At 39.8% G+C, this 16,533-nt stretch overlaps 1 protein-coding gene across 6 annotated transcripts in view; it reads right to left on the bottom strand.

Annotated features, from left to right (window-relative positions):
- The window catches only part of LOC137348151 (signal transducer and activator of transcription 5B-like), a 218,858-nt gene that overhangs the window by 50,877 nt on the left and 151,448 nt on the right, over window positions 1–16,533 (bottom strand). For all 6 annotated transcript variants that reach the window (XM_068013415.1, XM_068013417.1, XM_068013416.1 and 3 more), the window contains 5 exons: window positions 14,682–14,819; window positions 12,192–12,348; window positions 10,358–10,447; window positions 9,442–9,613; window positions 3,427–3,563 (listed from right to left, as the gene is read on the bottom strand). In XM_068013415.1, coding sequence (XP_067869516.1) covers window positions 3,427–3,563; window positions 9,442–9,613; window positions 10,358–10,447; window positions 12,192–12,348; window positions 14,682–14,809 — 684 coding nt within the window. In that variant the 5' untranslated portion in view covers window positions 14,810–14,819. The remainder of the gene's footprint in view (window positions 1–3,426; window positions 3,564–9,441; window positions 9,614–10,357; window positions 10,448–12,191; window positions 12,349–14,681; window positions 14,820–16,533) is intronic.

Below are 16,533 nucleotides of genomic sequence, written 5' to 3'. Positions count from 1 at the left end.
TGGATGTGCTTTATTCAGATTTCCAGAAGGCTTTCGACAAAGTCCCACATAAGAGATTAGCATGTAAAATTAAAGCGCATGGGTTTGGGGTAGTGTATTGCGATGGATAGAAAATTGGTTGGCGGACAGGAAACAAAGAGTAGGGATAAATGGGTCTTTTTCCAAATGGCAGGCAGTGACTAGTGGGGTACCGCAGGGATCGGTGCTAGGACCCCAGTTATTCACAATATACATTAACGATTTAGATGAGGGAACTAAATGTAATATCTCCAAATTTGCAGATGACACAAAACTGGGTGGGAGGATGCAGAGAGGCTTCAGAGTGATTTGGACAAGTTGAGTGAGCGGGCTAATGCATGGCAGATGCAGTATAATGTGGATAAATGTGAGGTTATCCACTTTGGTAGCAAAAACAGGAAGGCAGATTATCTGAACGGCTATAAACAGAGAGGGGAATATGCAGCGAGACCTGGGTGTTCTCGTACACCAGTCACTGAAGGTAAGCATGCAGGTGCAACAGGTGGTAAAAAAGGCAAATGGTATGTTGGCCTTCATAGCAAGAGGATTTGAGTACAGCAGCAGGGATGTCTTGCTGCAATTATACAGAGCCTTGGTGAGGCCTCACTTGGAATACTGTGTGCAGTTTTGGTTTCCTTATCTGAGGAAGGATGTCCTTGCTATGGAGGAAGTGCAGCAAAGGTTTACCAGACTGTTTCCTGGGATGGCAGGACTGACTTATGAGGAGAGATTGAGTCGGTTAGGATTATATTCGCTGGAGTTCAGAAGAGTGAAGGGGGATCTCATAGAAACCTATAAAATTCTAACAGGACTTGACAGGGTAGATGCAGGAAGGATGTTCCCAATGGTGGGAGAGTCCAGAACTAGGGGTCATAGTCCAAGGATATGTGGTAAACCTTTCAGGACTGAGATGAGGAGAAATTTCTTCACCCAGAGAGTGGTGAGCCTGCAGAATTTGCTACCGCAGAAAGCAGTTGAGGCCATAACATTGTTATGTTTTCAAGAAGGAGTTAGATAGAGCTCTTGGGTCTAAAGGGATCAAAGGGTATGGGGCGAAAGCGGGAACAGTTGGATGATCAGCCAGAATCACAATGAATGGCAGAGCAGGCTTGAAGGGCTGAATGGCCTACTCCTGCTCCTATTTTCTATGAAGTGATACATTTTCGGAGGAAAAATGAGGAGAGGCCATATGAGCTAAATGGTATAATTTTAAAGGGAGTGTAGGAACAAAAGTCCTGGGAGTCTATGTACACAAATCTTTGAAGGTGTCAAGACAAGCTGAGAAGCTGTTTTAAAAAAAGAATATGGGATCCTTCATTAATAGAGGAATCGAGCACTAAAGCAAGGAAGTTATGTTAAACCTTTTTAAAACACTGATTAGGCCTCAGTTGGAGTGTCGTGTTTAATTCTGGACACCAAACTTTAGCAAGCACATTACGGCTTTGGAGTGGGTGCAGAAGAGAGTGGAGCATTGGAGCGGAGAAGGTTAAGGAGTTGTGATAGAGTTGTTCAAAATCATGAATGGTTTTGATAAAGCAAATAAGCAGAAATAATAACCAGTGGCAAAAGGGAACAGTAACCAGAGGACAAAGATTTAAGGTAATTGGCAAAAGAAGCAAGCGCGTTGTTGGGATCTGGAATGTATTACCTGAAAGGACAGTAGCAGATTCAACAGTAACATTCAAAAGAAAATTATATAAATACTTGAAGGAAAAAAAATTACACGGCTATGGGAAAAAGCAGGGGAGTGAAATTAATTGGATAGCTCTACCAAAGAGTCAGCACAGCCATGATGGACTAAACGATATTCTTCTGTGATCTATCAATCTATGATTCTATGCTCTTGAGGCTGGAGGCAAGGCTTATTTTGGGGGAAAATGTGAAGGAGCTTTGGTTTGCATCTGACCTGGGACATTTTATGTGGTCACTAGATCCCTAAGTAGAAATGTGCACCATTTCCCAGCATTCGCATTAACTTGATCAGCACAAATATGCACCAAATTTTTCACCCCACATCAAAAAGAAATGCTAGGGGTGTATTTAGCACCATAGATGATGCAGCAGAATCTGATAATAAGAGAACACATTTATAGCATCAGTTTCATCACCAATTTCCTATTTATGCATCCGATTGGAATGACTGGATAAAAGAGAACAATTCTTAATCATAGGGTTGTCTCTCATTGGACGACCACAGTACAGCACAGTTGACAGAGATAATGCATTTGGGGAGTAAATTCATGGAGGGAAGCCAATATAGATTCACATACATATCAGATATTTCCACTATTTCATTTCTTATTTTGCATGGGACGATAAAGAGCTGAGTAATGCATACAGTATTTTCATCCCTGACATCTCGATTCACAGCCAAGCCAGAAAAATAGAAATGCCTTTGCTGTCTGATGACTCTAAGGGTCCTATGTGAAATAGATTTCAACAGTGTCAAATCCAGTTCCTCAAGGACATGCACTCACAGCAAAAAATTGCCCTTAATTTGCCACAAATTGGTAATCTCACTTAAAGCCGCCACAGGGTAGTGTGGAAAAGCAAAAACCATGAGTGCATTAGGACTCAGATTAGAGCTACATAGTTATGAGATGAAAACAAGAAATGCTGGAATCACTCAGCAGGTCTGGCAGCATCTGTGGAAAGAGAAGCAGAGTTAACGTTTCGCGTCAGTGACCCTTCTTCGGAACTGACAAATATTAGAAAAGTCACAGATTATAAGCAAGTGAGGTGGGGGTGAGGCAAGAGATAACAAAGGAGAAGGTGTAGATTGGACCAGGCCACATAGCTGACCAAAAGGTCACGGAGCAAAGGCAAACAATATGTTAATGAGATGAGTCTGAGTGATTGGCGCTGGCAGTTGGTGCCTGAAATGATTCCATTTCCCATCTTCATGGGTCCAAAACTTCAAAGTAAAAAAATTAAGTTTGATCTAAAATGCAATAAACCTGACCACAATATGAGGGCGGCACAGTGGCACAGTGGTTAGCACTGCAGCCTCACAGCTCCAGGGACCCGGGTTCGATTCTGGGTACTGCCTGTGTGGAGTTTGCAAGTTCTCCCTGTGTCTGCGTGGGTTTCCTCCCACAAGCCAAAAGACTTGCAGGTTGATAAGTAAATTGGCCATTATAAATTGTCACTAGTATAGGTAGGTGGTAGGGAAATATAGGGACAGGTGGGGATGTTTGGTAGGAATATGGGATTAGTGTAGGATTAGTATAAATGGGTGGTTGATGGTCGGCACAGACTCGGTGGGCCGAAGGGCCTGTTTCAGTGCTGTATCTCTAATCTAATCTAATATCCTGCTGCTTAAAGTTACTAACAATAACATTTCTAAGTACAATGCAGAATATCTAAAGAAACACAATCGGTATTAAAAAATATCGGATTTTTAAATACCAGTCTGTATTGCTGTAGTGTCTGGGCTTCTCGTTGTAACCAACTCTCCACTGATGTCCGTTTTTGTTGTAGGCTTTGTTCTCGCAAGATACGGGTCTGGTCTTGTGGACTGAGCTGTGAAAGCTGGGCAAGCTGAGCTAAAAAAAAAAGTAATTTCACATCAATGTCAAAATGGAAATAAAACTTGTATATTCCAAAAGTTTAGATTCTAAATTGTTGAATTATATTAAAATCATACTGTCTAAATAACTTTTGTCCATTTTATCAGCATCATCATCTACCTTCCATCTGTTCACAGATTATGGGATACTTTGCTGAACCGACAGAGAGGGGAGCGCAGCCTGAGGAGCGGAGGTTTAAAAAGCGTGCCAAATCACAGAGCTGGAGGCCAGAGACAGAGAGAGAGGAGCACAGCCTGAAGAGCGGAGATTTAAAATGCGCGCCAAATCACACAGGCAGAGACAGAGAGGGTAGCGGAGCCCGAGTGGAAGAGGTTTAAAAAGTGCGCCAAATCACAGAGTCGGAGACCGGAGACACAGAGACAGGAGCACAGCTCGAGCAACGGAGCAGGGGGAAAAAAAAAATCAAGAAGTGTCAGAGTGACATCACAATCAACAGAGAGAGCAGGGAGCAGCGACCTGTTTGGTGATATCTGGCAAGTGATTAAGGTCCATTCTAATCCTAACGCTTAAAATAGTGAAGGAACTAGTGGTAAGCTTAACAAAATATATTTAAAAAAGGAAAATAAAACAATTGAATAAAATTATTAAGTAGTTAATTAAAACACATTAAGGATGGCAGGACAGGTGATGTGTCATGGCTGCAGCATGTGGGAGCTCCTGGATGCCAGCGTGATCCAGGGCAAACACGTCTGCAGTAAGTGTTCGCAGTTCGAAGAGCTACGGCTCAAATTCATTGAACTGGAGTCCGAGCAGCAGACACTGCGACACACCAGCGAGGGGGAAAGGTACCTGGACATTTTGTACCAGGTGGATAGGGTCTTCTGATTTGTTCAGTAGTCAGGGACAGGAGAGTGTGGCTGCAGCTGAGGCAGGTAAGGGGAACCAGAGGGCATGAGTCTCAGTGACTGTCCAACAGGTTTGAGGTTCTTTCAGCTTGTTTGGATGAGAGTGGGGCTGCAGGGTGGATGAGCAACCTGACCATGGCACCATGGTACAGGAAGCCATTCAAGTGGAGGGAGAAAAAAGGAATGTAGAGGTAGTAGGGGACAGTATAGTTAGGGGGATTGACACTGTTCTGTGCAGCAAAAAGCGAGAGTCCAGACGGCTGTGTTGCTTGCCTGGTGCCAGAGTTCGGGACATCTGCTCAGGGCCGGAGAGGAACTTAGTGAGTGGGGGGGGTGGGGGGGGAGGATCCAGTCGTTGTGGTCCATGCAGGTAGCAACGATATAGGCAGGATAAGGAAATAAGCTCTGCATAGTCAATATGAGGAACTAGGCCCCAAATTAAGAAGTAGAACCTCAAAGGTAATAATCTCTGGATTATTACCTGAGCCACATGCAAATTGGCATAGGGCGAATAAGATTAGAGAAATTAATGCGTGGCTCAAAGACTGGTGTGGTCGAAGCGGGTTCCGGTTCATGGGGCACTGGCACCAGTACTGGGGAAAGTCGTGGCTGTACCGTTGGGACAGTCTAACCTGAACCGTGCTGGAACCAGTGTTACAGCGAGCTGCATAACTAGGGAAGTAGAGGGGGTTTTAAACTGAGTAGTGGGGGGCAAGGGATCAAATTTGGGAAGATATGGCAAATCAAGGAGTAGAGACAAGGCAAGAGAGAAAGATATTAATATGGGAAATGATAAACAGACTGTGACAGGAAGGGACAGAGCATACAAATCTAAGACTAAATCAACAGATAAGGCAAGAGGTTACAAATACAATAAAAGGACACAACTAAAGCCGCTGTATCTGAATGCATGTAGCATTCGATACAAAACAGATGAATTAAGAGCGCAAATAGAAATAAATAAGTACAATCTGATAGCCATTACAGAGACATGACTGCAGGACAACATAGATTGTGACCTGAATATTGAAGGATACATGACATTTAGGCAGGACAGTAAGCTAGGAAAAGGTGGAGGGGTAGCTCTGTTAATTAATGATGGTATTCGCGCAATAGAGAGGGATGACCTAAGTTCAGGAGACTAGGACGTAGAAGCAGTTTGGGTAGAGATGAGAAATCATAAAGGCAAGAAGGTCACTTGTGGGAGTGGTGTACAGGCCCCCTAACATTAACCACAATGTGGGACTGGGTATAAAGGAAGGAATAATGGCAGCTTGTCAGAAAGGTACAGCGATAATTATGGGGGATTTTAACCTACATATAGACTGGAAAAATCAAATGGGCAGAGGTAGTCTAGATGATGAGCACATAGTAAGTTTTTGAGATAATATTTTTGGAACAATACGTGCTGAAGCCAACTGGAGAGCAGGCTATACTAGACCTGGTATTGTGCAATGACATAGGATTAATTAATTACCTCAGTTAAGGCGTCCCTAAGGTAGCAGGGATCATATTATTATTGAATTTTACATTCAGTTTGAGGGAGAGAAGAGTGAGACCAAGACTAGCATTTCAAACTTAAATAAGGGCAATTATGAGGGCATGAAAGCAGAGCTAGCTAAAGTGAACTGGCAAATCAGGTTAAGGGATAGGTCAATAGAGATGCAGTGGCAGACATTTAAAGGCATATTTCAGAATACACAGAATAGATACATTTCAACGAGAAAGAAAAATTCCAAGGGTGGGACCTGCCATCCATGGTTAACTAAAACAGTTAAAGATAATATCAAACTTAAATAAAAAGCACATAATTGCACAAAGATGGGAGGAAGGTCAGAAGATTGGACAGAATATAAAAACAGCAAAGAATTAATAAAAGGTTGATAAGGAAGGTAAAAGTAAGCTAGCTAGAAATATAAAGACAGATAGTAAGAGTTTCTATAGATATTTAAAGAAAAGAGTTAACAAAGTGAGCGTTGGTCCTAGAGAAAGTGAGTCTGGGGAATTAATAATGGATAATAAGGAGATGGCAGATGAATTGAACAGATATTTTGCATCGGTCTTCACTATTGAGGATACAAGTAACATTCCAGTATTAGCTGTAAGTCAGGAAATGGAAGGGAGGGAGGAACTCAAGACGATTACAATCACCAGGGAAGTGGTACTGAACAAATTGTTGGAGCTGCGGGCTGACAAGTCCCCGGGCCCTGATGAACTTCATCCTAGGGTGTTAAAAGAAGTGGCTAATGAGATGCACTAGTTTTAATTTTCGAAAATTCCCCGGATTCGGGGAAGGTTCCATTAAGTTGGAAAAAAGTGAATGTAACTCCTTTATTCAAAAAGGAAGAGAGACAGAAAGCAGGAAACAACAGGCCGGTTAGCTTAACATCTGTCTTAGGAAAATGTTAGAAGCGATTATTAAAGACGGTATAGCAGGGCATTCAGAAAAATTCAAGATAATCAGGCAGAGTCAACATGGTTTTGTGAAAGGGAAATCATGTTTAACCAATTTATTGGAGTTCTTTGAGGGAGTTACATGTGCTGTGGATAAAGGAGATGTATTGTACTTCGATTTCCAGAAGGCATTTGACACGGTGCCACATCAAAGGTTATTGCAGAAAATAAAAGCTCAGGGTGTAAGAGGTAACATATTGGCATGGATAGAAGATTGGTTAGCTAACAGGAAACAGAGTAGGCATAAATGGGTCATTTTCTGGTTGGCAAGATGTAACGAGTGGTGTACCACAGGGATCAGTGCTGGAGCCTCAACTTTTTACAATTTATATAAGCAACTTAGATAAAGGGACCGAAGGTATGGTTGCTAAATTTGCTGATGACACAAAGATAGGTAGGAAAGTAAGTTGTGAAGAGGACATAAGGAGGCTACAAAGGAATATAGATAGGTCAAGTGAGTGGGCAAAGACCTGACAAATGGCGTATAATGTGGGAAAGTGTGAAATTGTCCACTTTGGCAGGAAGAATAAAAAAACATTATCTAAATGGTGAGATTGCAGGGGGATCTGGGTGTCCTAGTGCATGAGTCGCAAAAGCATAGGATTCAGGTACAGCACGTAATTAGGAAAGCTATTAGAATGTTATCGTTTATCGCAAGGGGAATTGAATACCAAAGTAGGGAAGTTATGCTTCAGCTTACAGGGCATTGGTGAGACATCTGTAGTGTACAGTACCGGTCTTGTTTAAGGAAGGTTTACTAGACTAATATCTGGAATGGGTGGGTTGTCTTACGAGGAAAGATTGGATAATCTAGGCATGTTTCCACCAGAATTTAGAAGAGTAAGATGCGACTTGATTGAAACATATAAGATCTTGAGGGGTTTTGACATGGTGGATGTGGAAAGAATATTTCCCCTTGTGGAAGAATCTCAAACTAGGGATTACTGTTTAAAAATAAGGCGTTGCCCATTTAAGACAGATGAGCAGAAATCTTTTCTTTCAGAGGGTCATGAGTCTTTGGAATTCTCTTCCTCAAAAGGCAGTGGAAGCAAAGTCTTTGAATATTTTTAAGGCAGAGGTAGATAGATTCCTGATAAGCAAGGGAGTGGAAGGTTATCGGGGGCAGGTGGAAATGTCGAGCAATCAGTTCAGCCATGAACGTATTGAATGGCAGAGCTGGCTCGAGGGGCCTACTCCTGTTCCGAATTCATATGTTCATATTGATGTTGGAGAGCCTCACTGCTAGCCATCATCATATAATTGCAGGTGTGCTGCCTGAGATAATTTTGTGATACTTGCTGGCAGCAGGTAAGGTTCCCTGCCACATATATGTAAACAGAAAATTACCCCCCACCTTTCTCCTGCAAGACAAACCCATTAAGAAATTAAGTACCAAATCAACTAATATCATGACTATGGCTTGAGATGGTATAACTGAGTACATATTACTTATCCTGGAACCATTCAGAAATATGAAAATTCAAAGGCTACATCCAGTACTCTACAAAACCCTTGAGACAGTTTATTATAAACTCCAATACATTAGCTACATTTTGGCAAGAAGAATAAGTAAAGAAAGATGGATTAAATGGTGACACGTTAAATAGTTTATAAGAGCAGAAAGAGAATTAGGATTTCAGATACACAGATTTTTCAGATGCAGGAAGTTGGCAAAGCTGTAAAGAAAAATTTTGGTTTCCTTGGTTTTATAAATAGTCGCATACAGTACAATAGTTAAGAGGTAATGTTAAATCTATACAAATCATTGGCTGGGCTTCAGCTGTGTCCCACTTTGGCCATTCTATATGAAGGGCAATGAAAATGTTACAGAAGAGATTTATTAAGATATGACAAGATAGTAAAAAGTTTCAGTTATGTGAAGAGACTACAGAAACAGGTCCAATTTTCAGAACAAAGGTTGTTAAGAAGGTATCTAATAAAATTATACAGGGATTTGACAAGATAAATAGGTGAAAACTATTTCCACTGGTCAATAAGTAAGCAATATTAGCCAGGTGATATAATCAGAAATTTTGATTATGCTCGATCACTTTGCTTCCCTATGGAAAATGGATTATCTGCTGGGTCTCCGGTTATAAAAATTTTTTGGTGATAGGCAAGCCTATCTGTAGAAACAAACTCCAGAGTTCAACTGGAAATTACATCTTATCACAATAGTCAGATTTAAAGCAGTTTCTTATATCAAAAGATGTGCACTGAATGGAATCTAGAGTTTATCACCTCATTTTCAGCTTCTGAACAGACACAGGATAATATGCACAAAATTTATCACTTAGTCTCTCTCCTCTTTTGTCAAGCTTCTTCTGAGGTGGCAAATTATTGAAGCAATCATCCATACAAAATACATCTAGCAGTTTATTTAATATTTAATGTAGCAGTACACATACTGAATGACTCAGAATAACTTGAGATTTGAGAATACACAATTTTGAAGTGAAACCATTAGACTAAGCTTCATTTCAGTAAAACTTTAAAAAACAGCGAAAATTCTGTTGAAGGCAAATTTCAATTACCTTGTATACGTAGACTCTCTTGATATTGAATGATAAAATACTCTTGGGTATGTTGTAGCTTTCGTAGTTCATTCTCTGTGTCTTGAGTCATTAGTCTTAGCTCCTCAAAAGTCTGGTTTATTTGAAGGTGTTTCTGAGACATGGAATCCAGCAAACCTACTGGTGAACTTGGCTACATTTAAAAGGAATTATTATCAATTCACTGATCCTAGTCCAGCAGTTTTATTGCAGATAACTGTGCTTTGTCATTAACTCACTTGCTTTTTATCAACTAAACCAGAGAAAAGAATTAAAAGTAAAATGTTAAATGGATCTTCCACATCATAACTGGTATCATTGCCCTTAATGGGACTAAGTTCTCCCAGATGTGGCTAAATCAATTGCAGAAAAGTATGTGGTGAATGTGATACTCAAAAGGAGGAAACAAATTAGTCTTAATCTTAGATAAAAGCGAAATATTGCAAATGCTGAAAATCTGAAAGAACAGAAAATACTGGAAATTCTCAGCAGGTCAGGCAGCATCTGTGGAGGGAGAAACAGAATTAATGTTACATCAGAAAGGCCATCTACACAAAAAGTTAACTGTGTTTCTCTCTGCATAGAGAATTGCTGACCTGAGAATTTTGAGCACTTTGTTATTTCAGATTATCAGCATTTGCAAAATGCTGGATCTCATTCATTCATTGGACCTCAGAACAATGGCACTCCTTAACTTCCTCAGTCTTCCCTTCCTCTTACAATTTTCTTGCTTTTAAGGCAATCCTTAGATCAGCTAATCACTACTTTCCAAATGACTCAAATTACTTCCCAGAATCATGATGAGCCTTCACCCTGGTTTCTCAATTTCAAACAAGTGATTAAACAGGGATTGAAACAGAGTGGAAGAGAAATGTTTTTTTTCTAATTTGTTACTTACATTTGTAGCTTCTCTAATCAGCCTCTGTTCATGGTACAGAATGTGTTTGATTGATCTAACCAGCTCCAGTGGGCAACGGTCATAAGTATTCTGGAAAGAAGAATGAAACTGTCAAACTACTCAAAAGGTTTAACATTTTCTAGAACTGAAATCCATGTAGACTGATGTGCATAAACCTTAAATTCACAATTCTCAACCTTCTGGATATTAGAAACTATTCAAAACTGAAGCATGTTCCTTTTTCATATTTTTTCCATGTACATCCTTAAGACATAGACTTGTCAGCCTATGATTCCATAGGTGCTGGAGTCCTCCACCCCTCAGTTAAACTTGTACTGAGGCGCTAAGTGTTGGCAGATCATTTGACTGTGGGAGGCAACGTATCCATGTCCCACTCTGTTCCAATCCAATGACCATACTGCCTTACTTTTATCAGGGGACAGTGGAGATGTATCAGGAGTGTAGCTGATCATTCCCCTCCCTATCCCAGGGGTACTGAAAAGCAATCTAAATGCTGCTCAACTGAGATCAGCTAACTTTGCAGAGACCAGAAATCAAAGCTGAATCTTATGGTTTCGTTTCTTTCCTGACTAGGCCATTGGAGGAACTCAGCACTCTATTGATTTTTTTAATTGTACTGATGCATGTGTATATCCATGGGGCTGAGATGAAGAATTGGGGTATTAGTACAAGTGGAAGGTGGATGTTGTAGATTGTGGATGAGGCCACGACCCTTAGTTGTGGTTGGTTTCGGGGCTGGTTGCTTAGGTAGGATTTGAGATGCAGGATGTACCATATATATGCCACTTAGAAATGTAACACATATTGCATACTTTGATGTATGAGGCCTATGAGGTTCTTCAGAATGCCACAAAATTGACCAAACTATGATTGCAAAATCTTCTGAATTACTGAACATCACAAACTCAGTTATATTATGCCAGTTCTTTGTGTATTCCAATGCTGTTTTCATTTCAATGGTTGGAAAATACTCCAGGCTTGGTCTCTTGCTTACACCTGGCCCTTGGGCCTTACATCCCCCTTGTTGTGTGGAGGGCAAGGCCCAAGAGGAAGTGGGAAGCTGAGAGGGATGCAATCCGAGTGTTTAAATGGGATGAGTCAGGCAGCTGTGGCTGAGACAGATTGTGGAAAAAACAAGCCTGCTAAGACTTCATCTCTATTTTGGGATTGGTGAGTCAATCCAATGTTAGATAAACTAATATGAATTCTGCCAGACTGTTTTCCCATAGGGAGCACATATCCAGAGTCCAAAATATTCAGAGAATTGATAAGTTGTGTCCTACTGATCGTGCAGATGGCAGGGGAAGGTTGAGTTCGAGTCAACTTTATGAGCAAGTTTGTAAGTTTTCGGTAAATCTTTTGTGCAGCAGGGAATGCATTTTACGTTGAGGTAAAATGCGTGAGGAACTGTCATGGTACAAGGATCTTGCAGTTTTTTCCCCACTGAGATTTAACTGGGGAAACATAAAATTGGAGACAACGGCATTGTGTAATATGATTTTTGAATAACAAACTATTTCAAAACTAGAAAACAATCATAAAAGAAAAAAGTCAAACAATGGAAGAAGAAAATGGACACATACTTGATGCAGATGTTAGACTGAATAATCATGGATTAGAAAGCAAAATAATCTAAAATATTTCTATTAGTGAATGCAGTACAGGAAATTGTTAATTTAACAAAAGGTAAAACTGCTTTGCATCAAACTCCCGTTACTTGGTTTTAAAACATAAAAATACAATAATCAATTAATTAGTATCTGGACTCAAACACACTTACTACAAATGCAGAATATTTGACAGTTACACCTACCTTTAACTGAGTGGCATAATTCCCTAATTTCAGCTTTAATACAAAAACATCTTCACCCATTAGATGATCAGCTTTCTTCTGTAACTCCTGTATCAAGGTCTCGAGAAGCCTTTGTGCTCGAAATTCATCTTGTGGATTCTCCAGATCAATTGAGTCCCTAAAGAGAAATAATGTAATGCAAAAAAGCTCAGATGAAATTCTAAAGCATTTAAATGATTGCATTTTTAAAAAATACAGCATTGCTGAACTATCCAAACTTCAGTTTGTATTTTGAAGCTATCACAACAGGAAGATTGTTTTTGTTTGGATCAGATTTGGGAATGCACTAAGGGGGAAACAATTGATTGATCAGCTAATGCTACTCTAAGGTCCTTTAAATACTTGGTCCCTGGTAATATAAACCAAGGTGACCTCTGAGAAAATCAATAGAATACCAAAGCTCAGACCATTCGCTATTTGTTTAAAAAAAACTGGTTAAATATTTTGTTCATGTGGCTAAAATTTTGTAGGGATTCAAATGGTTATTTTTAAATTTTTGTTTTGGAAAAAAGCTCCCAATCAGTCTGGCAAGAAACAAACAAATTAAACTGGCAAGAGTAACGGACAATAAGTGTGCTTGAGGAGAATCCTCTGAATTAACCAGGGCACAACAGCTCAAGTTTTAAGTGAAGCAAATTGCACTTTGGAAGCTCTGTAGTACATTTAAATTTAATGGCAAGTTTAGGGTGACAATAAAAATGAACGGAACAACTTTGCACTCAGTTTATCACTATAATTGCCTTCCTCTTTTGAAGTGTTACCAGTGTTCAAATACATCATTGAAGAGGAATTTTGTAATTGGTACTGTGCGGTGCTGCACTGAGGTGCCATATTTCGGATGAGACGTTAAACTGAGGCTCCCGTCTGCCCTCAGATGGATGTAAAAAATCTCATGGCACTATTAATTAAAACAGCAGTAGCTTTGGCTCTGGTGTTCTCCCAATATCTATCCCTCAACCAACATTCACTCAAACAGATTTATCTGGCCATTACCTCATTGCTATTTGTGAAACCTTGCTGTGCACAAATTACCAGCTGCGTTCCTACATGACAACAATGACTACACTTCAAAAAGTGCTTCATTGGCTCATCCACCCTCCCTCCAGCTCAATCATCATAAAATCTGCAGAAGTTCAAAAGAAAGCGGATAAATGGTGTAAGAAAAGAACCTTCTGGTGAAAGGTCACAGACCTGAAGCGTTAACTCTGTTTCGCTCTTTACAGATGCAACCAGACCTGTGTATTTCCAGCACTTTGCTTTTATTGCATTTATATTGTGCCTTTCACAACCTTGACATGTTTTCAAGGTGCTTTACAGCCACTTAAGTACTTTTGAAGAATAGTCACTGTGATAACGTAGAAAATACAGCAGGCAATTTACACACAGCAATCTCCCACAACCAGTCTTTTTAGGTGCTGCTTGAGGGATAAATGTTGACTAGGACACCAGGAGAAATGCTCTTCAAATAGTGATGTGGGATCATTTATATCCAACTTGGAGGGCAGCTGGGCCTTGGCTTGATATGTCATCTGAAAAATAGCACTTCTGACAGTGCAGTACTCCTCAGTTCAGCGTCTGCTTACATGAGAGACTGGTGCTGCTCGAGAGGATAATAATAACCTTCACATATCAAGAACCATCAGAAACTTCGGCAGGCCAGGAGTGAATTCTGCAGCCTCTTGACCAGCACAGAGTGGAGAGATGTCCAAAGCCATTGCACTATAGTAGCCACTTGCTACCAGATAACAACTGTTGTTGAGTGACCTATTCCCTAGTTGGTACAAGATCCAGAAAGTTAGCTCTTATGTGGTCCACCTTTCTATTGGATTATGGCTGATCGGCACTTCATCTCCATTTACCCACTTTTGCTTCATATTTCTTGATAACTTTACATAACAAAAATCTATTGATCTCAGTCTTGAAAATTTCTAATGACCCACCATTCGCAGTCTCCTGGGGGAGATAAATCCATATTATCACGAACCTTTGCATAAAATAATGTTACGTGATTTTTCTAACTGGCCCAGCTCTAATTTTAGAATTATGTAAATACATAATTGCTTCAACAAGTTAAGTTGGTTTTTAAATCTCCTGGAACTGTACACTTACTTTTATTGATTAAACTAAAAACAACCAAAGAATTGAAGATAGGCTTGTTGATTGAAGGACAAGGCTACTACAGAAATGTATACATTCAAGTGCACAATGATCATTTCATTCAGTGCGTCAACATTTTGATGCAAGAGACTACTTACTTCAAGAATCTGACCACAAGCAAGAAACAGAGAAGTAAAATAGCATTGTGCCTCATAAGAACACTCTCAACTGTGTATAAGTTTGAAATGATGATCAGGAACATAACTGACAACACAACCATATACTCTAATTCTGACCAGACATCAATAGCCATTTGGAGAATGTGACTTGAACAGTTATCTAAATTCTACATACCATGCCTGGCTTTCGATCCACTGTGACAAGTAATGCCTAACTTCAATTGGAAAATGCTGGCCGTACAAGGACTGCATCTGACGCAGAGCTTCGCCCTGAAGCTGCTGGGCCTGAATCCATACTGACATGGTCTAAAATCTGAAAAGACAAATCAAAAATCACTAAAGAAGCTGCAAACAAGGAAACCACCTATTCAATAAAGCAAATGTCTATTTGCAAAAATCACATTTCAACAAAAAAGCCAAAATGTAGCATTCTACAGCAGCCTTCTCAGTAATTCGCACCTATCTCACTTCAAGATGCATCGATTTAGACCATGGTGAATACATAGCAATCATCTTAGAACAGGCTACTTTAACTACAGCTCTAAATTTTAGTCGAACTTTATAATCCTGCGCCAGACAGCAGACTACCCAGGAGCAATATTATAGATCAGCTAGCAAAAATCAATTAGGATATAAGATTTAACTCCTGGCTAAAATAAAGCTCGACTCAACCAACAGATATATACTAAACACAGATTTCAAAAGCTTAATTAACAGCTTGATCGACTAATCGATTGGTCCAACCAAAGATCAGGTAATTTAGAATTTATGAACGTGCCATTCATAATTTCAGAAGTTGGGTGAATTGCTATGTTCATTATCGGTCAAGAACTACGACATAGTGGAATGAACTTTTGAGAATTTAGAAAACAGTATTGCTGTTTCCGTGAACTATAAAAAAAATTCTGAGACTTCAGTTGTTATACACATTGGTGAATAAAACACTTAAGTCAATGCAAACATTCAAAACACTAGGTCACATATAACATTGCCGAATAAAATTTCTTCTAATACACCAGCATAATATCGTTATTATCTATATTTATCATCTTTATGGTCTCAGATTGCCAGGGTTTCTGCATGACGTTGTTCAGTCAGAATTGGCTTGAATGCATCACCATTTTTTTTGTGGGACCCCATTATAGTTGGCAGAAGGGGGCAGACTCATCTGACTGGATTCAATCTGTACTCCAACCTGCTGCTCTGCAGTTCATAATTGTAATTTTTGGCCAACACTGAGATCACAAATCACTCACTGAGTGGTGATTATTGTCTCAGCCCATACATCTTTGAAACTATTGCCACTAAAAAACCCAAAGCTGTTGATAACAAGAAGTTTTCAGCTGATGAAACTGTAAAAGGTAGGCAAAAATGGCATAAGTGAGAAACAAAACCATAACATGGCAATAAGGTTAACAAAATAAAAACAAGAAATGCTGGAACCACTCAGCAGGTCTGGCAGCATCTGTGGAAAGAGAAGCAGAGTTAACGTTTCGGGTCAGTGACCCTTCATCGGAACCACAGATGCTGCCAGACCTGTTGAGTGGTTGCAGCATTTCTTGTTTTTATTTCAGATTTCCAGCATCCACAGTATTTTGTTTTTATTTTTTTTTAGGTTAACAAAATAATTTGTTTATAGCAATTTTTTCCACTGTGGATATTGTTCCAGCTGGTCATACTAAACACTACAACTGAAGCTCGACAAAAAGGTTGCAATGGCACCACATCACAAGGCTCGGGCTGTGAATCTGAGTCTTATTATTTCATTGCAGAGTCACACACAAAAGAAAAATCACTACCTAGCTTGATTTAAAGAAGCTCCATGAAAATGAATGCCACATTATCATGTGTTACCCCAAAGATATATTTACAGTAGAAGAGCCTGAAGCATTCTTGGCATTTCATCTTGCGGATTATCCAAATTTTGCTGGCTTTCACCTTGATCTTATTGGCAAGCCAGGACTCTCATGTTAAAGAGCAACTTAAAAGGAAGAGAGGGGGAGAGAGAGGGGTTGAGGGGTTTAGGG

This window comes from Heterodontus francisci, chromosome 33, assembly GCF_036365525.1.
Source record: "Heterodontus francisci isolate sHetFra1 chromosome 33, sHetFra1.hap1, whole genome shotgun sequence".
Lineage (NCBI taxonomy): Eukaryota > Metazoa > Chordata > Chondrichthyes > Heterodontiformes > Heterodontidae > Heterodontus > Heterodontus francisci.
Note: the sequence above shows the minus strand (reverse complement) of the source record. Positions and strands in the feature narration are given on the sequence as shown.